This window comes from Nicotiana sylvestris, chromosome 7, assembly GCF_000393655.2.
Source record: "Nicotiana sylvestris chromosome 7, ASM39365v2, whole genome shotgun sequence".
Lineage (NCBI taxonomy): Eukaryota > Viridiplantae > Streptophyta > Magnoliopsida > Solanales > Solanaceae > Nicotiana > Nicotiana sylvestris.
The window spans coordinates 18,770,248-18,794,173 of record NC_091063.1 but is presented as its reverse complement, the minus strand read 5'-3'; the positions used below and the strand labels follow the sequence as shown (position 1 = coordinate 18,794,173).

The following is a 23,926-nucleotide window of genomic DNA, read 5'->3' as shown; positions in this document are numbered from 1 at the left end:
AACAACAATAATAACAAAATAATAAGCAAATCTAACACAAGAGAAGCAAGGTGCAGTAGTAGAATGACAAAAGAAAAAAAAAAAAAAGGAAAAGTAAAAGAGCTTTGTCATTACACAGTAAAAAGGAAAAAGTCAAAACAAAATAAAACCCTGACAAACACCAAATGCCATTATGCCACGTGTGTTTGCGAAACAGTACAAGTCCAAATGCCATTATCCGAAAATATTTTTTTCAAAAGCACTTATCAAAATAAGCTTATTTTTCGGACTTGGCCAAACATGCTATAAGATTCTAGTAATTTTCCCAAATTTAAGGTCTTTTGGGGTCCGTTGATGCTCTTACACGTGAACCACCCCTCTTAGCTTAACTCATCAACCCCAAAAGCAAAAAACTGATCATTCTTCCTATAAAATTTTGCTAATTAATCCCCATATAAGAGGGTTAAACTACTTGACACACACACACACAGTGACATAGACATCCTTTTTGGTATAGTATTTTTGTTGAGAGCTATAAAAAAGTAGTATTTGGTCCAAGTCAATTCTGCTGAAAACCTCCTCCTCTTTTGATCATCGGCAAAATTACCTGAGAATTTTCTACAGGTACAAGAAGAAGGTGCGAATTGTCTTCTCAATTCATAGGACTTCTTACTGTTTCACTTTCCATCTCTTTTACTCTTTCTGAAAATTTAATTTAATGTTTGTTTTGTGTTTTAGAATTCTCTTGACATTCCAGAGCTTATGCTCTTCTGTTGTTTCTCTTTTTTGCTAGTTAATTTTCTTTAACCAAATTTTGAGGGGTTGTGCGAATTGGGTAGAAGGGAGGGTCTGAGAATACTGTTCGCCTTTTTTATTTTTATTTATTTTTAATTCTGAAGTTTATGTCGTATTAGATACTATTCTGAAGAATCTGAACATATGTATTAACTATCCAGCATCTAATTAGGAATAGAAGAATTATACCCGTATGATCCATTTTATGTAGCATATTTTCCTTTTTAGTCTGTCCGAAAGAGAAGGACACTTACAAACACTTTAATCTTAAACTTCTCATTTTACTTTAGTGAGGTAGATTTGCGGCCACGTAAATGTCTATGGCTTGTTTTAGACTACAAGTTTCAAAAGTTTTTCTTTCTTAAATTTCATGCGCAGTCAAACACCGTCACATAAAATGGGATGAGGCAGTAGTAGGTAATATCTTCCTAGTTTGGACACGTCTATGTTTGTCAAGTAAGTCAATCATCTTATCAGCCATGCTCTAGACTAGTTGGGGTCGGCTATCATTGTCAATCCAGTGATCAATGATAATTACCCCAAAATTTGTCCCAAAAAAAAGAACATAAAATATTTAAAGCAAAGATCTGCATGTCCAATGCGGTTTGCTGGAATCAATGTCTATTTGCTGGTTGGTTTGATGCTATACTTGCATTACGATAGGTCTTTACATGAGTTTTTGTTATCCCTAACTTACCTTTAAAAAAGCAGATTATTTAGTATTATAATGAATGAGACTCGAGCAAAGCGAAATGGATATAAAGAATCTATAGCCAAGCTCTTTAGTTTGTGATTTAGGTATAGTTGATCATTATACCTATTATTAATTCCCATAGCTTTTCTGCTTGTTGTCTGCTTGAGTTCAGTATGCGCTATTATCATTTTCCAGTAAAAAGTGTTATCTGTCTTTGCATGCTATTAATTTCTACATGTCAGTGGTTCATCGTGCTCGAGAAAAAATTGATGTTCGATGTGTTCTAAATAGACAGTGGGGACACACTTGTTTTGGGAATATCGGATCCATATGTTGCATATGCCCGTATACTTGTACTTTATTCCCCTGCCTAAAATGTAGATACTTTGGTGTATTTGCTTCAAATAATTTTTCAGCTTGAATGGGTACACATAAGGAAGATGTGACAGATGAAGTTTCCTCTGAAAAATTACAGCGGAAACAGGACCTTGACACTGTTACTTACAGATCAGAGTCAAAAGAGAAAGGAATCTGTGAGTCAATGTCAGCTGAAGTTATTTCTGGTGAACTACAGAAGAGAGTGAGCCCCGATGCTTTGGAAAAGTCATCACAAAGTAATCAAGATGAAAATGCACTTTCTACAACATGCCAAGAAGTATCAGGTGAAGTCAAGCCAAAGAAGAGTGTCATTGAAGGGATTGAAAAATTTCAGCAGAAACCGGACCCTGACACTGTCACCAACAGATCAGAGTCAAAAGAGAAAGGAACCTGTGATTCAGTTTCAGCTGAAGTTGTTTCTGATGAACTACTTAAGGGACTGAGCCCCAATTCTTTGGCAAAGGCATCAGAATCTAGTCGAGTCTCTGTTCTACCAAAGAAGGAACCATACATAAAATCTTGTGAATCAGATCCTCCTGTAAAAGACAGAAACGTTTCCTTAGTACCTGGGAAAGCTTCAGATTCTTCACAACATATACAACGTGAGAAAATGGAAGTTGTTGTATCTCAACCTAATCAAGAACAAGTAACTTATTCCACAACGTCTGAGAAAGCTTTGGATAAGTTGCAACCAAGGCGGAACCCTGATACGAGTGCCCAGGCTTTGCCATCTGATCAAGAAATCACTCCTTTCGGAGCACCTGAAAAACCATCCGAAGATGGATATAACTGGCGAAAATATGGTCAGAAACTTGTTAGAGGAAATGAGTTTACTCGGAGTTATTACAAGTGCACGTCCCCTAATTGTCTTGCAAAAAAGCAAGTGGAGAGATCACATGATGGGCATATTACCAATATCCACTATATCACAAAGCATGAACATCCAAAACCTTTAAATAGTCCCCAAATCTCCCATGAGTTTGTAGTGCCTATGCAAATGAGACAACCAGACATGCCAATGGGAACACCACAGAAAGGTACTTAAGATTGCTGAGTCAATTGTTTTATTCGATCTAGATAAGTATTTAATTTTAATGAGTTACCTAATTAGCTAAAGGTAAGAAATCTATTGTGATTGGTCAAACATGTCAATCTATCGAACAATCGGAGAGCTCGCTTTCAACGGCTATTGTACCAGCTGGTGATAGCGCAACAGATACAGTTTTGAAGCCACATAAATCAGGAGATGAGGCTGATAATAGTGGTGGTCCGGACCCAAAGAGACAGTATGTGATAGCCAAAACCTTATTTATTTGTCTTCAGTTTTCAGGTCTAGACACTCTCTTAGAGTTGATAGTTGTGCAATTGTTTTGCAACAGGAAGAGAGAAGTACCTAGAAGTGATGAGATTCCACCCATTAAGTCTCATAGTGAACCACAACATATTGTTCAAACAAGGAGTAAAGTGGATATAGTCACTGATGGTTATCGGTGGCGCAAATATGGGCAAAAACTGGTAAAAGGAAATCCAAATCCTAGGTAACTATTTTCTTTGCTTTAAAAACATGTTTGTAAATCTTTGCCCATGCAAAATAGTTTTTTCTTATCACCTCTTAACCTTGAGTTGCTTTCTTGTTATGATTGTTTACAAAGCATTCCTATTCTTCCACCGTAAACCGTGAAAGGAACGGAAGCAATGAATATCGCCTATCAGAATAATTGCTGCCTTCATCTCATGTTGAATGTCCAACTTTCTTTTTTAAGTTGTCCTAAATTAGTCCGAAAATGGCATAACTCTTGCTTGCACAGGTCCCTTTCACTCTTCTCGATACAACTTCAAAAAGACTAAGCCCTCCTATATGGTCTTACTCTTACATGATCCTCCTCATCCGATGCGGCTTGCCATTTCTCTATGTTCACCTTCTTTAACCTACCATGTAAGGCCAAATGTTCTATCGTTCGGCCCATTAGTAGCCTGCTTGACTATTTCTTTCTTAGTCTATCAATACCAGTGGATCCAATCTGCTCTCTCTTGTCAGTAATACTATTTCTTGTTGTCGTTAGCCTTTCAAAACCCAATGCTGTACTGTGACTTTCTTGTAGATCTTTATAGATATGACACACCCCAACATCTGTTAAAGAACCACATTTCATTTTCTTGCTAAAAATAATACTGTTCTAATCTGGACTAAGTAATTAGCAATCTTTGAAAATGTATTCCATAAATACAATATTCATAGGTTGACTCATGCTCTTTTACTTCTACAGAACCATATGGAACTGTACGTTCATCTAAAATTTGTTTGTTTATTGACTAAAAGCAACTGTATCTCATTTACAGAAAAAACAACTTGAGCTATTATTCTTCTATTTCTGTAAAAAATTTAATACAGATATTATTGCGAAGTTTGGTCAAGAAAAGTATATACGATCAACTATGTATCTATTCCAAACTAGTTGGGATTGGTTATATGAGTTTTCTGTATCCATAACGCTCCATTTGGGCTCTTTTTATTCTAGTACTAAACAATTTGTCTACTCTTTCCTTGTTGGTTCGTTTTGATTGCTTACTCACTTGGTGTTGACTAATTTTACAAGTTGAACTTCTCATCTTCCGCTAACATGTCCCCTTCCTGTCAAAAGTGATGTTTATTTTTAAAAGTGAGATTGGAGGATATAAATAGTCACTTTACAATCATATCTTGCGAGGTTATCCAAGTATGAAACATTAGACCTAGTTAATCCAATTAAAAGAGAAAAAGGAAAACAGTAGGCCTACTTTCTGCAGCGTATGTCTTGTATATATAAGCTGAGATGATCAGTTTTCTGTTTCTCTTGCCCCCAGATTCTATTTTTCAGTATGCATGTTGTTTCGGATCATACCTCTCGTCTTTGATAATGTTAAAAAAAAATTACGCTTTTCTTCCACCCCAAACCCCTGGTTCTTGTGCTCTTTCTTGCTTTGTTTACACAGTTCAAACATCTTGTTGCATCTACAATGCTTTTGCACTCTCTCTATAAATCCAGATTTTCTTTTATATGTAGGAGTTACTACAGATGCTCAAGTGCTGGTTGCCCTGCAAAGAAGCATGTGGAGAGGGCATCCCATGATCCAAAATTAGTCGTAACAGCGTATGAAGGGCAGCATGACCATGATACTCCGCCTTCTAGGACTGTTATGCAAAATGCAGCAGGTGCTGATTCTAATAATACAACCAGAATAAGTGGAGTCCGCATCTGAATCAGGTGAAAACAAACATGTTGGCCTTGACAGGGCTGTTCATATTGGTGCAAATTGAGCACAAGTTACACAATTCCGATCAATCAACTGATCCAGATTTAGATAATTATCCTTACTTCAAATTGCAATTGGTCAATTATCCTCCATTGCAGGAGAGAAGCAAGGATTGAATATATGTATAGGAACCTCTGATTTAACCTCATAATTGGTGTGAATTCCTAAATTTACTGTATAAGTTATGTTGTCCAACAAACGAAAACAGAGTATAGATTTGATCATATGTATCTAATTGTTGCCACTTGATCAGGCTACTTTATCTCCTTAAACAAATTTTTATACATAAATAAGATTATTTAACTGTAGTTGCAAAATTGGGAAAATGACACTGTATAGTCGTTCTTAAAATAATAGCTGGAAAAATATATATTTTTTGTATATATATACACATTTTCGGCTATCGAATATAAATAGTTTCTGGCGCGAGCTTTTACCCTTGCAAAATTCTTGCAATAATAGCTGGTTGCTTGCTCCTAGTTTATCAATTCTTACACACATAAGTTGGTGCTTCTTAACAATAGAGATGTACCAATTATAGAAAGCTGTCTTTAAATCAAACTCCCTCTGACCAAATAAATGTCTCTCTCCTTTTAGTTGTGTTATACAAATAAACTTGATCCTTTCACGTGGAGACTTATTTCCCTCAACCAATTTATAAACTTAAATTGTTATTATATATTTTCAAATGCGATAATTTTACATACTATTTTAATATTTTACAATTCAAAATGTTATTTTTTCTAATTCGCTATAAATCCTATTCTAAGTTTATAAGCACGTGCATACTTAGCAGTTTTTGATCATATTTGGGGGAGCTTTATTTCCGTTAAACAATTTCAATCTAACTTAAGTTAGTACTAATATTACTTCAAATATGACTAATAATTTACCAAATTTTTAACTTTTTTTGCACTTCAAGTTCAAATAATTCTATTAATTCAAGAAATAATTTATATCCTAAGTCTAGTTTACTGGAAAGAAGAGTATGACTGACTTTTAAATAATTTAGACGGGTAAAGTTTAAATCGTACTCCATTCAAATAAATCTTTCTTTCTTTCCTTATAGTCTATCTAAAAAAACTTGACCATTTTCATTGGGTAAAGCGTTATTAACCTAAAAAAAAAAGTAACATATATTGTTTCAGATTTGATGATAGACAATTTACCAAATATTTTGTGTTTGCACTTCAAATTAGTATTTTTAGGTACTTTACTAATTCAACAAATGTTTCTTCTCATAAGTCAAGCTTATAGTGAGGAAAAGAGTATTAACCTATGTTTAAAGAATCACGCGTAGAGTGTACTACTTAGCATGTTTTATTATCATTAATAGCTAAAGGATCTAGAAAACTTTTACGTAATCGAATTAATAAAGCAAAAATGTAGTGATAACTAATGTTGCCTATGGCGTCGCTTGCGGATTAAAGTTGTATATATCGACAGTATAAAGAATAATAAGTTATTACTCTATTTTTTATGTTATCATATCATACTTGCTTAGGAGAGTTACATGTTGTTATAAGTGTAAAAAATGGATGAGAAATTCTACTCCCCTTCACAAAAATAAGAATCCTCTTCTCTGAATATTTCAAGAGGTACCCTCATGTTAACTGGTTTTATTTATGGAAAATAACATAACAACAACAACAAACCCAGCTTAATCTCATACGTGGGATCTGGGAAGCAGTGTGTACGCAACCTTACTCCTACCCTATAAAGGCAGAGAGGCTGTTTCCGAATGGAAAACAACATAAATGACACCTAAAAGAAATCTTCCAAGACCAACATTGCATATCAACTCACTACAAAAAAGAATTGGAATTAGCTACGGACTTTGTCGCTAATCTGTTGTTAAATCGCTCATAGCTAACAGAATTTCTTGATAATCTGTCGCTTATCCGTCGCTAAATACGATTAGCGACAAATTATTCTGTTTAACTACAGAATTTGTCCGTCGCTAATTCCTATTTTTTAGTAGTGATTGTAATACTAGATAAGTGGTTTCCAAGAAATAAGCTTCAACTTTGATTGATCAAGTGATACACTTGAAAAAGGAACCTGTTTTTTCCACTATTAGCACTTCAGCTATTACATAGAGGAAGAAGAGTATTGATTGGGGGGGGGGGGAGAGGAACCAAAGAGAACAGTTCTTGCTTTCCAGTTTTTTGTATTACATCTAAATAAAGAACATTTCTTATTTCCAGGCACAAGAAGCAACCAAATCTCTATTCATCCAACCAAGATAAAGAGCCCCATCTCTTTCTTCAAGCCTATACTTATCAGAGTAGCTTTCTAGCAATCTCTTTATTGTAGCATTCACTAATGAACTCAATGGATATGGGCTAAAACCAGCCATTCTAAACCGCGACTTCCACTTACCAAGAAGTTCATGTCGCTCTACCCTTTCAATTCCCTCACACGCTATAATGTTAACAACGTCCCTCGCTAAACAATGCTGCTCAACGTTGATGCGCTCCTTGTGTCCCCTTGGTAGAGTCATATCGATTGACTCGAACATGGCTGTATAATAATCCAAGGTTTCAAGGAACCGAGGGAAGAATGCAGCTGTGTTTGTATTAGATTCTTGCTCAACAAGCGTAACCACCTTGGGGTTCAGGTTTTTGACCATCCGTAATAGTCCATCCCGGTGATTTTCAGTGCTCACACTTTCATCTGGGATGTGATGTAACGTAAAAGCAAAATTTACAGCCAGTGCTTCGCCAGGTTGAATTCCAAGGTTTTCAACTTGAACATCAGAACCAGAAATGGCAGCAGCATGAAACTCGAAAGGCACCTTGAAAGCCTTAGCGAGTTTAGACAGCCTCTGCCCCACAATATTAAGCCCTCCTCCACGAGCGTAAGCTGAGGTGGAATCGTCGATGCCTGTTACACGTATATGTGGGGGTCCACCAGGCCGAGCTGCAAAAGCTTGGATTAGAGTCACCCACTGGCTCCCTTGAGCGATCTGGAAATCGATGATATGAACTCTATTTTCATCCTTCATTGCTTCTGCAATGGCGCCATTAGCTGACATGTATCCGAATTTGAAGTAAGGGCAAATCTCATACAGCATGTGCATATAAGACAACAGTTCAAAACTTGCGGGTTCTTTGCATCTCAAGGATTTGCATATGGAACTTCCTGATGCGGCCAACCTCGCAACAAGACCTTCCAAGATGTATGCTCCCAATCTCTGAATCGGTTCCCCCGACACTGATACCATTTGACGCAACTCAGATATCAACACTTGTGCTGTTAGTAAATCACCGTCAGACACTGCTTTTGCACAAGCGATAAGGACATGTTTCAAATCCCGTCTAGGCATGGCCTCCATCATTTGCCTCCAGCTATTAATTTCTGTGGAGGCTACACTGTTCGGCAAGGAATTATCATAACTCTCCAGAAAGTCTGAATCAGGTCCCAGCATTACGGTTTCCAATTCCTTTAGCTTGTGCATGAAATCATTTGCACCATCTGTAATGCAAGATCCGCTAGTGGGGGAGCCATAGTTAGTCGTCTCAGAGGATTGGCGAACATCTGATAGGTATGGCTGAGATTCTTGATGGCAAATGGAGCTTCCGTTTGATGAGAAACTAGCAGTTGACGGTGAGTGATAAAATCCATGGCTACCATTAATGTAGCTCAAATGGTTGTCTAAAGTTTGAAACTGAGGGAGACAGCAAGCCTCTGCCTTCTGCACTGGTTGATAGTAAAGAGTATTAGACATGGGTGATCTTCTGAGTCGTTGTGATGCTTGCATTGGAAAGATTGTTTCTGCCTCGTCTATATACGACTACACAGTCTGGTATCTAGCTCTTCAGAGTGCACGGTTATTGGAACACCACGAAAATTAATGTACACGGCATCAAGGATTATTCATGTGACAAGGTTTTCATGGCTTCCACAGTGGAGTGCTTTAAGCCAAGCAGCTTTCAAAAGTTGAAAAGGAAGGGACGATCTCTAGTGGCAAAACATGACAACCTACACAAGAAATGTACAGTGTTTATCAAATGAAGTCCGATTAAGGGACTAATAAGCGCATAACAGTCAAGGTATTACCGCCAGTTGACAACTCAAAGTGTTATGCCAATACTTCTACTATGTAGCATTGTGTGAAATTACTATTAGCAGTTACGTGTACACTATATATCCAGTTCAAAACCAACCTTAAATTTGCAGCCTACTATCTCAGAGCATGGAAAATTCATGTATATGAAGTAACAGATCAGAAAAGGAAACAGTTTCAATGCAATCTCACAAAAAGATGACAAATGCTAGCACAAGCAATCAGAAATCAACAAGAAACCATGTATCCGTTATCAACTACGCTGGTCACCAATTCCTAAACAACTCACATACAACCTCTTTAGGTTCTCTTACTTCATCTACTTTATGTCGTGCTGGCGCAGATGCTCTTCAACTCTATATACTAGTATTAATTTTTTTTAAATAAACATATATTTAAACTAAATTCACACTCATTGCCAGAAAAGGATGACCAATGTAGGCACTGACTTATATCCTCAGAATTGTCTAATGTTAAAACATCCATGAAATTTTAGCTTGTCCACTCGACAAATTCTTATCATTGATCTACTAACCTTAAAGCAAAAAACTAGTTACACCAGCAGTCCTTTGAAAGAATCACTATATTCTCACTAGCAAAAAGGGCAAAGATTTGATATTTTAAAAAGAAAAGGAGAAAAGGAAATTTATCACGGAACGATTTTAATCAAGAACATAAGCTACTGTTTTTGAAAACTAAAAAGGGGAAAAAAGAAAAGAAGAAGCGATGATCTGAAACAAAATAGAGAACTTCTCTTATTGATGAACCAAAAAAGATGAGTACACTGAACTTAACAAGAAAACTCATAGATACAGACAATGCCAACAGTCGAACAAGACACGCTAAATTTAATGACACAAAACGTATTCATTTTTCAGGGACAAAGTTGATTCATAAAAAATAAAAGAATGAGCAGAACATGAACCAGATAAAATGGACCATGTATACACAGCCTTTTAATTATTTCTGAATTTTATTCATAATAATAGCAAGAGTTTAATTGCTTTCCTTACTTATTCAGTTAAAGTAAAAACTGAAACTAGCTTCAAATTGAATACATACGTTTCCTTAAGCTTCCAAAAACAACAGAATAAACCAACTTTTTGCCATTCCCACTTTAAAACAGAGCTTCATTTTCTCAAGAATCCACAATACTAAGAAAAAAAATTAAAAAGAAAATAGAAAAGAACAAATTGTGAGTATAAAAATCCTATCTTTAGCAGATCTATCAAGAAAAATAGCCAATTTAACATAAAGTTTAGATTTTCCTCTCAAATTGGAGCGAAAATATCAGAAAGATTTCACCTTTATCTTATTGAAAATATAAAAGAAGTGAAAATACTGAAATGGGATAACAGATTAAAGAAGCTTGGAAGCAAGCAGAAAGAATATAATTAAAGGAATAGAGGTGAAGTTTGATAGTATTATGAATCAGCAGTTGGCATACCAACCTTAAACTGAAGACTCCCAACCCAAGTTTTGGTTTTTTTTTTTTTTTTTTTTTTTAAGTCCTTTGGTTCTTTATTACTACAACCTCAAACAACAGTATTTATGCAAAAAGAGAGAGAGAGAAGTATGAAGGTAAAATTCTGTAGTATAATAAAAAGATTAAGTTAATTAATAAAGCCCTCAGAGTTACTAAAATTACAAGAATGCCACTATAGTTTTATTATTAATTGATCTAGCTTGGGGGCCTAAATTGCTCTTTAATCAACAGTTAGTGGGCATAGACAAGTGCAACTTGGAGTTACTCTTTGATCGGTATGATCAGAATTTCCAAATCGTGGGTGCTCAATTATTTTAATCTAGTTTATATGAATTGCTAGGTTTTTTATTTAAGTAATAATATTTGGCTCTAAAAGTAATGAGTGCTCAAGTACCCATAACCCATAGAGTAGATCCGCTATTGGGTGTCACCAATAGGATATTTTGGATTCGAACCGTGAAAATAGAGAAATTTCTGATAGAGAGTAATTCTCGCGCTACTAGAGAACTCAACTATACGTGAAGTGAATCTAAATTGATCAAGTTAGTAAAAACGAACTCTTTGATTGGTTGTAAAAAAAATGGCACAATGGTTAGACAATATTCTATATAGTGAGTTATGTAGGCGTTTGGACATAAAAATTGTAATTTTGAAAAAAAAAATGGTATTTGGAGTTAAGTTAAAAAATGGTATTTGACATTTAAAATTATGTATGGACATGTATTTCACTTGAAAAAATATTGCAGATCATTCCTTGGGATTAGTTCATTCTCTTGGTTAGTTGATCTCTTGCTTAGTTTATTCCATTTAATACCCCTCTTTTGCTTGATGTTTTGTGAGTGGAAAAAAAAATATTTTTTGAAATTTTTTAAAAAGTGGTCTTTTGAAATTTTCATTTTGGAAATTTTTTCAAAAACTTGTAAAATTTCATGTATAAACACATTTTTGGAAAAAAAAATTATGGACATTAGATTTGTATAAATAACACGTAGATAAGATATCTTAATAATACTATTTTTTTTATTTAAATTATAAATAAACATTAGATATCATTTCCTCGAAGAAAAGACCGTAGAAGACGAGACAGAAAAATGTAAGTTGATTTGAAGTTGCCTTAAATTAAATGACTATACCATGGTCTTAATGGATAGAGATATGAGATCGAAATTTTGAAGTGACTTGATCAACTCCAACAATTCCTTCAATATTAATTTCTCTTCTAATTTTTCTTACCAAAAATACTACATTCTTATTCATGGTCAAGGCTCAACACAACATACCAACTTCATAAGTGCCCAGTCCAGACGTTACACAAAGCTAAAAAGGAAAATGAGACATTTTTAATACTTTTTTTTTATTTATCATTTAGTCTTTCTTTTTTATTGAAACAAGGGTTTTTCTTTTTTTTGGGGGTGTGGAGGTTGGTGTGCGGGGGTGGGGGTGGGGGATGTAATTAACTTCCATCGAGCTAACACTATCAGAATACTTCAGATATTCCAATAATAAAGCTTTTGCTTTTGAGTCACACTTTATCAATCTACAAACATATCAGTCTTTAGCCAGAATAAGAAGGTTCTTAACCAAAACACTCAACCAAGAAGGATCTTGATCCAACCTCCCTTCCCACAGAACCACCAACCATTATCGTGGGTAGAGATGGGACTACTAGGCCATGCAATCTCTTTCAACATCACGTTGGAAGGAAGAGAGACAGTGATAATGATTCAAAACTCCCACTACATTGCTCAACTGATTTCCAAAGCGGTTCGCTTGGCGATGAACAACTATATCAACCAAGTTTGGTTGAACAACATCCTGAACCCTATAATCCCAAATCTCACTGCCAACCAAATCCAATCCATGAGGGGGGGATTGGAACATGCCACTGAACTATATTCCAATCCAGAACCCAACCCCAGTAGTGGATCTCCCGTTCTTCACCCCGGAATTCCTAACCAACATCAACCCAGTGTTCACCCCTTGGAATGTTCATGTAAATCAGTCCCCACCTCCAGTTGCACAAGATGCACAAATCATGCAAACCCCATTCTCAACAAACTCAGAACCAAATGGAGCAGGCAATGGAAGAAATAGATCTTGTAAACTTGATCCCTCAAAACGTGGTCGAGGATTCAAACCTAGACGAGCTAAAAATATTTCTATTTATGGAGAGGCAAGAACAGAAACAAATTCCCTTCTGTCCAATGGCACAGTACAAGTGCACAATGGATATAAGACCTCCAGCAGACCCTACCGTAGGAAAACATGCAATGATCCTTGTTCCTTTTCAGAGAAGGAACCCCATCTTTGCAAGAAGGATGAGGGAGAATGGAGATCTGAACAACCCAATGTTAAACATGAATAGATCGATCACCATTATCATCTGGAATATAAGAGGGGGAAACGATGACAATTTTAGGCTTAGCTTCAGAAATTTAATTGAAACTCATCACCCTAGCATGGTAACTCTTCTAGAAACCAAGATGGACAGTCATCTTCCTCTCCTCAACCCGTTTGGCTTCACAGATATGATAGAAATTCCAGCAGATGGGCAGTCGGGAGGTATGGTTATTTTGTGGGATCACACCAAGGTTATGGTGCATAACTTTGTTCGTAGAAGTCAGGAAATTAGGCTACTATTGAGGTATTTTCCCTAAACAAGACTTGATATTTTACTTCTATTTACGCTAGTACTGTCAGTAGACTTAGAAATATTATGCGGAACAATTTGCTAGATATGCATAATGTTATTAGAGGTCCTTGGGGTGGTAGGAGGTGATTTTAATGATGTCTTAACCTCGGAGGAAAAATTAGGAGGAAAAAAAATTAGTCAAAAGAAAACCAAGATCCTGTGGGATTACATTAACACTTGCAACCTAATCGATTTAGGTTTTAAGGACCCTAAGTTTACGTGGTCTAATAAAAGGAAAAAAAAAACAAAGATCTCATTCTAGCAAGACTAGACAGGGTGTTTGCTAATAAGGAGTAGATTGAGTTATTTCCAGAAGCATCCATTACCCACCTTCGGACCACAACCCCCTCTTGATAATTTGTAACCCAAAAAAGTGCTCCTCCTTTAAAAAACATTTTCGTCTAGAAACCTTTTGGTGTCGACACCCGGATTTTATAAATCTAGTTAGAGAAAGTTGGAATAATTCTAACTACGTCCATAGTTCCCAAAATTTTAGGGATAACATTATCTATTAGAGTAAGAAACACTTTGGTGATACTCAACTAAAGAAGTTAAGGATAATTGCTAGACTTAGTGGCATACAACACTCCAATAATTACTACACTAGTTCCTTTCTCTAGAATTTAGAGTCGAACCTTCAACAAGAATATAGAGAAATTCTTAAACTAGAAGACGAGTAGTAGAAAATTAGAGCCAGGATGTCCTGGGTCCAAGAAGGAGATGCTAACACTAAATTCTTTCATATTAGTGCAACCAATAGGGCTAGTAAAAACAAAATAGTTTATTTCAAAGACGAATTTGGTAATTGGATCAACGAACCAAACCAAATCCTAGACCACACTCTCAATTACTTTGAAAATGCCTTCAAAATTGATCATTATGCTACTAATTGGTCTTTTATAAAAACCAATCCCAAAAACTTCACCAATATTGATCTCTCAACCCTTGATGACCAATTATCTAAGGGTGAAGTTTATAAAGCAATATTTTCCTTCAAGCCTTTTTAATCACCCAGACCGGATAACTTGCATCCTTTTTTTTATCAAAAATATTGGAACATTGTAGGTCAATCAGTTATAGACCTATGCACTCAAGTATTCAATATTCAAACTCAAACTCTTCCCCCTGATATCAACAATAATTTCATTTTTCTGATCCCCAAAGTACCCAATGCCAATAACCTAAAAAACTTTAGACCCATAGGTTTTTGTAACACCATTTACAAGATCATAACAAAAATCATTGCTAATAGAATTCAACCATTCCTTAATCCAATCATTAGCCCCTTCTAGACTAGGTTTTTAAAGGGAAGAAGGTCGTCAGATAATGCTATCATAATTCAAGAATTGATATCCCAATTTAAAAAAATGAAAGGGAAAAAGGGTCACATGATCCTTAAATTGGATCTGGAAAAAGCCTTCGACAGATCAGAATGGTCCTTCATCTACTTAACACTCTCTCACTTCCAATTTCCAACCAATATTAAGAATCTCATAATGAACGGTATCAATACTAGCAACATTGTTATTTTGGTAAATGGTATTACTACCTCTTTATTTGCCCCAAGTAGGAGGATCAGACAAGGCTGCCCCCTATCACCCTTTATTTTCATCCCGTGTATGGAAATGATATCACGACTGATCTGCCATCAAGTAGATATTGACCTTTGGGACCCTATTGGCCTAAGCAACTAACACACTAGTATATCCCACTTGTTCTTTGCAGACGATCTCACCCTTATGACAAAAGCAAATAAGAAAAATCTTCATACCATCAAGAATTGCCTTAATACCTTTTGCAATAAGTCAGGACAAAAAATCAACAAGGAAAAATCAAAAGTTTTGTTCTCCCAAAATTGTCCTATTCAATTAGCCAAAGAAATTGCCTTAGGATTCAACATTAAGATTACCAATAAATTTGGTACCTATCTAGGCTTTCCAATCCTCAACAATACTCCCAAGGCTTCTGATTACCAATTCATTATCAAGAAAATGCAGGCTAAACTTTCCAATTGTAAAACAAACTTCCTCAACATAACAGGAAGGACTACCTTAGCTCTTGCAACCCTCAATTCTATTCCAAATCATGCTATGTAATACACCTTACTCCCCCAAAAATCCTTAAATAAATTGATCAAATTCAAAGGAATTTTATTTGGGGCACCACTTCCAATCGGAAAAAGCTTCACCTTATTAATTGGAACATTGTTACCAAGCCTAAAGTCTTGGGAGGTCTAGGAATGAAAGATGCCCAGTCAAAAAATAAAGTCTTATTAAGTAGGTCATCTTGGAGATTACTGGGCTAATCTCCTAATCCGCAAATATTGCAATAAAAGCTTCAAACACTCCTCCTTCATATGGAAAAGTGTCCTTAATGGTTGGAAAACCTGTAGCCAAGGAATTCAATGACTCCCTGGCAAAAACTCTAACCTAAACAGTTGGGAGACCCAATGGATCCCACAATTACCAACATTGAGAGCTTGCATTGAAGGTCCTCTTAGACAAAATGAAGACACTCTTCCATCAAGAAATTATACCACAAAGGGAAATGGAACTTTGATAAAACCTCCTTTACCATTCCACCCTCAATCGTGGACAAAGTCAATTCAATACCCATACCCCTTCAAAACTTTGATAAACCTCTATGGAGACTTAGCCCAAATGGTTTATTCAATACAAAATCTTGCTATAAATTACCGAACCATTGGGACATAGGCACTAAACATGAGTTTGAGTGGATGTGGAAACTGTCTTGTCCTAATAAAATAAGATACTTCATTTGGAAAATCCTTCACAATAAAATTCCTTGTCGTTCATATCTCCACCATATTGGCATCAACATAAACCCAAATTGCCCTAGTTGCCAAGATCAAGAGGATACCATCACTCACATCTTCCTCACATGTCCCATTGTCTCGGGCATATGGAGACAACTTCAAACTGCAAACTTGATCTCTAATAACGGCACCCATTGGCTGATCAAGCTAAAGGACAAAAACATCAACTCCCTCCCCCTAAAACTTCCTTGGAGTAATCTTCTCCCTTTTCTTCTATCACTACTAGAAATTCGGAAAAAAGCGACCACAAAAAGTGACCAAAGTTGGTCGCTTATGACCCAAAAAGCGACCAAACATGCCCGGTAGCTATATTGATGGTCTCTTTTATTTAGCGACCAACTTTGGTCTCTAAGCTAAAAAGCCAAATATTCTGATTTTGACTTTAGTGACCAACTTTGGTCGCTATATTAATTTAATAATATAAATTTGGCGGCCAAAGTTGGTCTCTACATATGAAATACGTTGTTTTAATTTATCATTAATCATTAGAAAGCGACCAACTTTGGTCTCTAATCCAAATATTATATTTTAAAATCTGGACAATAGAGACCAAAGTTGGTCGCTAAATTCAAGAATTTAATTTTTTTTAACATTGGTCGCTATATTTCCAGAAATTATATTTTTTTAATAGAAATCTGGGCAGGTAGCGACCAAGGTTGGTCGCTATTGCCCAGAAAATTATTTTTTTATAGTGAAAAGCGACCAAATAGAGACCAAAGTTGGTCGCTTTTCTTGGTATATTTTTGGCAGAAATTGCCTGTTTTGGTAGCTACACCACCTGCCAGCTTACCAAACATCCTAAACAGGCATTGTATGCCAGCAACAACAACAACAATAATTAAAAGAAACAATCAATAGAACTAACACATTAAGCTAACAAAACTAAGTTAACGCTTATTACAAGCCCATTCGAACTAAAAAGAACTAACACAATAGAACTAAATTTTTTTGTCTAGTTCAAAGTATATAAAGTACTCAAGGAGTGTTCTTTCAGCATCCTCGTCCGAAAGTTGGATTGCCTCGCCCGATTCATTAGGTGGTTGACTGCGTATGAATTCCCCCACGTCAGCTGCATGTGAAGCGAACCTATATGAAAAATTATATATATTGAATTAGTATTTCAAAATTTATATAAAAGTAAATCAAAATACTTAATGAAAAGTAAAAAACTTACATGTATATAGTCGAGGCTCGACCCTCCTTTCTGAATCAGTCTCTTTCTTCTTCTTTACAATACGAGTTTCATTGAATAACTCATCTTGCTTCATTGGCATCATAAAGCTGTCTGGTGGCTTTGGTGATTATCCTCGTGGTACTATTACTCGGGATAAACTTGGATATAGAGAATAACTTGGATACAGTACCTGACAGGGTGTGTCTTTGATCAATTGTTGATCTCTATAGCTACAATGATAATGAGAAGGCAACGACATGTGTTTCAAAATAGTGATGGTGTAGGTAGGATTTTAACATTTCCTAAGTAGATAAAAGAGGTTATAGAGGAATTCTCTACTTCACTTTCCAAGAGGAAAAGAAGTTTGATTGATAGTGACAACGTTGATGAAGACGGAATATTTTCCGTTGGTCGTGGAAGTTCCCATAAAGCGGGGATCATAAGACTCTATGATGACAAAGATTATAAGAAGTTTTGTTCTAAACTTTCTTCCAAGTCTGATCCGTACAAGCTTAATGTGATATTGGTGATATTTCTTCGGATTCAGACAATGATTTGACCGACAAAAATATGGAAATGCTCTTAAAAAGAATTAAAAGTAAAACGTTTTTCTTGGTAGAGAAGGATGCTGAAAAGATTTTACCTTTAATTCTTTTTAAGAGCATTTCCATACTTTTGTCGGTCAAATCATTGTCTGAATCCGAAGAAATATCACCAATATCACATTAAGCTTGTACGGATCAGACTTGAAAGAAAATTTAGAACAAAACTTCCTATAATCTCTGTCATCATAGAGTCTTATGATCCCCATTTTATGGGAACTGCCATGACCAACGGAACACATTCTGTCTTCATCAACCTTGTCACTCTCAATTAAACTTCTTTTCCTCATGGAAAATGAAGTACAGAATTACTCTATAAGCTCTTCTTTTATCTACTTAGGAAATACTAAATTCCTACCTACACCATCACTATTTGAAACACTTGCCAATACCTTCTCATCATCATTGTCGCTAATGAGAAGAACAATTAAAGACACACTTTGCCAGGTACTGTGTCTTAGTTATTCTTGGTGGAAGTTCTATTGCATGTCTAATAACGTCATCAACCTCTTCTAATAATCCTCCGGCAATCTAAAATTCCAAAACATAAACTAAAAGTTCAATTCATATTCTAAACCTTCAATTCATATCCACAAAAGTTCAAGTCATATCCTAAAGGTTCAACTCATATCCTAAAAAGTTCAAGTCATATCGTAAAATTTCAATTTATATCGTACAAGTTCAATTCACAAGAACAAAACCTAAAAACTAAAAGTTCATCAATTCTTATCCTACGAGTTTAAACATAAACTAAAAGTTCAATTTATATCCTAAAGGTTCAATTCATATCCACAAAAGTTCAAGTCATATCCTAAAATTTCTATTTATATCCTAAAAATTCAACTCATATCCTAAAAGTTTCAATTTATATCCTACAAGTTCAATTCACAAGAACAAAACCTAAAAACTAAAAGTTATATTCATATCCTACGAGTTTAAACATAAACTAAAAGTTCAAGTCATATCCTAAAGGTTCAATACATATGCTAAAGGTTCAATTTATTTCCTAAAAGTTCAACTCATATCCTAAAAGTTTCAATTCATATCCTAAAAATTCAACTCATATCCTAAAATTTCAATTTATATCCTACAAGTTCAATTCACAAGAACAAAACCTAAAAACTAAAAGTTATATTCATATCCTACGAGTTTAAACATAAACTAAAAGTTCAAGTCATATCCTAAAGGTTCAATACATATGCTAAAGGTTCAATTTATTTCCTAAAAGTTCAACTCATATCCTAAAAGTTTCAATTCATATCCTAAAAATTCAACTCATATCCTAAAATTTCAATTTATATCCTACAAGTTCAATTCACAAGAACAAAACCTAAAAACTAAAAGTTATATTCATATCCTACGAGTTTAAACATATCCTAAAAGTTCAAGTCATATCCTAAAGGTTCAATACATATGCTAAAGGTTCAATTTATTTCCTAAAAGTTCAACTCATATCCTAAAAGTTTCAATTCATATCCTAAAAATTCAACTCATATCCTAAAATTTCAATTTATATCCTACAAGTTCAATTCACAAGAACAAAACCTAAAAACTAAAAGTTATATTCATATCCTACGAGTTTAAACATATCCTAAAAGTTCAAGTCATATCCTAAAGGTTCAATACATATGCTAAAGGTTCAATTTATTTCCTAAAAGTTCAACTCATATCCTAAAAGTTTCAATTCATATCCTAAAAATTCAACTCATATCCTAAAATTTCAATTTATATCCTACAAGTTCAATTCACAAGAACAAAACCTAAAAACTAAAAGTTATATTCATATCCTACGAGTTTAAACATAAACTAAAAGTTCAAGTCATATCCTAAAGGTTCAATACATATGCTAAAGGTTCAATTTATTTCCTAAAAGTTCAACTCATATCCTAAAAGTTTCAATTCATATCCTAAAAATTCAACTCATATCCTAAAATTTCAATTTATATCCTACAAGTTCAATTCACAAGAACAAAACCTAAAAACTAAAAGTTATATTCATATCCTACGAGTTTAAACATAGACTAAAAGTTATGATTATATCCTAAAAATTCAACCCATACCCTAAACCCTAGATTTCTATAAATCCTAGATTTCTATAAAATGTTAAATAAAGTTAAATACAATGTTAAATAAAATGTTAACATTTCTATAAACCCTAGATTTTTATAAAATGTTAAATAATGATAAATACAACCTAAACCCTAGGTTTCTATAAAATACAATGTTAAATAATCAATTGAAACACTAGTCATTTGAAACTAATTCATAGCTAATAAACAAAACATTATAAGCTTACACAAAAGATATAAATTGTAATTCTAACCTAGAATTTTTAGGAGGTGGAGAAGGAGAGAGACGCAGCAGCGACAGAGGCGACGGCGACAGGGTGGCGGCAGTTGGGCGGTGGTCATTGGTGGCGTGGGTGGGGCCTCTGGTGCTGGGAGTTGGAAGGGGGGGGGGGTTTGAGTGTGAGAGAGAAAAGAGAGATTTTGGAAAATTTTTAGAAAGAATGGGAGGGGATCCCAGTTTTGACAGTCTGGAATTAAAAATAGCGACCACAGTTGGTCGCAATTTTGGTAGGTAAATCAGTTTTAAATTTTTAGAAATAGCGACCAAAGTTGGTCGCTATTTATAAAAAACTTCTTATTTTTTTTTCAAAACTTAAAACTATATATATATATATATATATATAAGCTATATTCTATACAGTATGACCTAATACACTTATACTCAGTGCATAGTATAGCGTAAGTATATATATTATATATATATATAAGCTATATTCGATATAATACTACCTAATACACTTATACTTAGTGCATAGTATAGCGTAAGTATATATATATTATATATTATATATATATATATATATATAAGCTATATTCGATACAGTATGACCTAATACACTTATACTCAGTGCATAGTATAGCGTAAGTATATATATATATATATATATATATAAGCTATATTCGATATAATACTACCTAATACACTTATACTCAATGCATAGTATAGCGTATATATATATATATATATATATATATATATATATATAAGCTATATTCGATACAGTATTACCTAATACACTTATACTTAGTGCATAGTATAGTGTAAGTATATATAATATATATATAAGCTATATTCGATACAGTATGACCTAATACACTTATACTCAATGCATAGTATAGCGTAAGTATATATATATATATATAAGCTATATTCGATACAGTATGCCCGAATACACTTATACTCAATGCATAGTATAGCGTAAGTATATATATATATTATATATATATAAGCTATATTCGATACAGTATTACCTAATACACTTATACTTAGTGCATAGTATAGCGTAAGTGTATATATATATATATATATATATATATATATATATATATATAAGCTATATTCGATATAATACTACCTAATACACTTATATTTAGTGCATAGTATAGCGTAAGTATATATATTATATAAGCTATATTCAATACAATATTACCTAATACACTTATACTCAGTGCATAGTATAGTGTAAGTATATATATATTATATATATATATATATATATATATATTATATAAGCTATATTCGATACAGTAGTACCTAATACACTTATACTTAGTGCATAGTATAGCGTAAGTATATATATATATATATATATAAGCTATATTCGATACAGTATTATCTAATACACTTATACTTAGTGCATAGTATAGCGTAAGTATATATATATATATATATATATATATATATATATATATATATATATATATAAGCTATATTCGATACAGTATTACCTAATACACATATACTTAGTGCATAGTATAGCGTAAGTATATATATATATATATATATATATATATAAGCTATATTCGATACAGTATTATCTAATACACTTATACTTAGTGCATAGTATAGCGTAAGTATATATATATATATATATATATATATATATAAGCTATATTCGATACAGTATTACCTAATACACTTATACTTAGTGCATAGTATAGCGTAAGTATATATATAAGCTATATTCGATATAATATTACCTAATAGACTTATACTCAGTGCATAATATAGCGTAAGTATATATATATATATATATATATATATATTTACCTAACCTGTCCAGGATGTACCTGCAGTCAATTAGCATAGTACTAGCACATACAGGTACTTTCAAGACTTCTTCAGAAAGTTTTTGTAAATTCCAAGACTACTTTTAAATAAAAGACAACACATTAATTTTGAAAAGAAAAGGCTACAGATTGAATATATATATATATATATATATATATATATATATATAGAGAGAGAGAGAGAGAGAGAGAGAGAGAGAGAGACACGCACGATTCGTAGTACTATTCATCCTTGTATTACAAAAGTATTAACGGCTTATATTTATATTATTTAGATAGTAAATACAAAAGTGATTTTTAATTTTGACCATTGTTGACGTGAATAGAGACCAACTTTGGTTGCCATTTATTCAAAAATTTAGTTTAGCGACCAAAGTTGGTCGCTATATTTAAATCAGATTTTTATATTTCATATAATATTTAAATTAATAATATAATTATTAAAATTGAATAACTGAGTCCCATTTAAGCGACCAAAGTTGGACGGTATCTTCCTACCCTTTAAGTTGCGACCAACGTTGGTCGCAACTTTTATATTATATATATTTATATTTTATAATTTTTTTAAAATAATTATATAATTATTAAAATTTTGTAGGTGGGTCCCACTTTAGCGACCAACATTGGTCACTAATCTCAATAAATGTTTGACCAAGAAAGTCTGACCGGTCCAATCAACATTTTGACTAATATAGCGACCAACCTTGGTCGCTATTTTATTTCTTTTATTTATTTTATTATTTTCGCTAGTTTAGCGACCAACTTTGGTCGCTTTTTCCCACAGACCAACTTTGGTCGCTAAATTTTGGTCGCTTTTTCCGGATTTCTAGTAGTGTATGGGGAATTTGGATTAACAGAAACAACAACAATGTCAATAACACCCCCCCCCCCATGAATGACATTTGCAAACTGGCTTTTGAATTCCTCTTTTTCAACTCCACTGGTTCAACAACTAGCAAAGGATCTGGATGTTGTCCACCACTACAAGAAGTCACTAGACATTTCGGCTTGTAATAGACTAAAACTTCTAGGAAACCAAAATGTCACAAACATTGGTTCACCAAGTTGTGACAAGTTTTATTTTCAAAGTGTATGTACCAAGAACAACTTCTAGTCTTTATATAATATAACTATCCGTATTATCAAAAAATAATAATAATAGTAATAATAATAGTAGTAGTAGAAGCAGCAGCACTTTAAAATGTTATCTCATACATCATATTACGGCGTTCACCACACTATCTATAACTATGAACCTGGAAAATGGAAAACAAAATCAAGATACACGCACATCAATTTACTAAGTCTAACATATTAATTAACAAATAATATACTAAGGTCGTAGAACGTATTTGTTTATGCGAAACAATGAGATATGCATGTATTAACAACTGGGAGCTACCAGCAGTCTCTTCAGCCCGAGCTCGTCGTACCAGATTTTCCTAGTGCGGTTTATATCTCCTGTATGATTTACGAGCTATCGTGCAGTAAGCATATTACCCGGTGCACACTCAAAAAATAGCGGCTGTGTGTTTCCTTGAAAATTTTTCAAAAAAAAAAAAAAAAATTTGGTGCCGACATATACATGTATTGCTTGACCAAGTAATTACTTCGATGGTAACTAAAACATTTGCATATAGTAAATTGCAAATGTTTTCTTAGGTTTATTTTATAATTATGTCATAGTCATAAAGTCAGATTCTACATATTTAAACTAATTAAATCGTTTTTTTTAGCTTTTTTCTTCATTAATGGCCTGGCAACAACACTTAGCAGCCAATGCCATTT

General features: G+C 33.9%; 2 protein-coding genes across 8 annotated transcripts; one reads left to right on the top strand and one right to left on the bottom strand.

The window, feature by feature from the left end:
- Positions 1-340: 340 nt before the first annotated feature.
- LOC104232861 (WRKY transcription factor 1-like) lies at positions 341-5,397 on the top strand. Of its 4 annotated transcripts, none has more exons than XM_009786141.2 (5): positions 341-616; positions 1,885-2,883; positions 2,958-3,132; positions 3,226-3,384; positions 4,891-5,397. In XM_009786141.2, exons 2-5 carry the CDS (start codon positions 1,890-1,892, stop codon positions 5,084-5,086), a joined length of 1,524 nt encoding a protein of 507 aa, XP_009784443.1. In that variant the 5' UTR covers positions 341-616; positions 1,885-1,889; the 3' UTR covers positions 5,087-5,397. The 4 variants fall into 4 exon arrangements, with proteins under 4 accessions (XP_009784443.1, XP_009784446.1, XP_009784445.1 ...); XM_009786144.2 differs by having other exon boundaries at positions 342-603; positions 1,944-2,883; XM_009786143.2 differs by having other exon boundaries at positions 342-616; positions 1,944-2,883.
- Positions 5,398-7,144: 1,747 nt separating this feature from the next.
- LOC104232862 (scarecrow-like transcription factor PAT1) lies at positions 7,145-10,787 on the bottom strand. 4 transcript variants are annotated; one of them, XM_009786145.2, is made up of 2 exons: positions 10,661-10,787; positions 7,145-9,124 (listed from the first exon to the last, which is right to left on the bottom strand). In XM_009786145.2, exon 2 carries the CDS (start codon positions 8,901-8,903, stop codon positions 7,338-7,340), a length of 1,566 nt encoding a protein of 521 aa, XP_009784447.1. In that variant the 5' UTR covers positions 8,904-9,124; positions 10,661-10,787; the 3' UTR covers positions 7,145-7,337. The 4 variants fall into 4 exon arrangements, with proteins under 4 accessions (XP_009784447.1, XP_009784449.1, XP_009784451.1 ...); XM_009786147.2 differs by lacking the exon at positions 10,661-10,787 and adding an exon at positions 10,272-10,607; XM_009786149.2 differs by lacking the exon at positions 10,661-10,787 and adding an exon at positions 9,745-10,256.
- Between the last annotated feature and the right edge of the window lie 13,139 nt (positions 10,788-23,926).

What these genes read in the sequence shown, in the direction of transcription:
- LOC104232862 (XM_009786145.2), bottom strand. Translation starts at nt 8,903, where the DNA reads ATGCAAGCATCACAACGACTCAGAAGATCACCCATGTCTAATACTCTT.
- LOC104232861 (XM_009786141.2), top strand. Translation starts at nt 1,890, where the DNA reads ATGGGTACACATAAGGAAGATGTGACAGATGAAGTTTCCTCTGAAAAA. An exon ending in AATGGGAACACCACAGAAAG is followed by an intron (nt 2,884 to 2,957) that starts GTACTTAAGATT and finishes TTACCTAATTAG; the next exon opens with CTAAAGGTAAGAAATCTATT. An exon ending in AAAGGAAATCCAAATCCTAG is followed by an intron (nt 3,385 to 4,890) that starts GTAACTATTTTC and finishes TTTTATATGTAG; the next exon opens with GAGTTACTACAGATGCTCAA.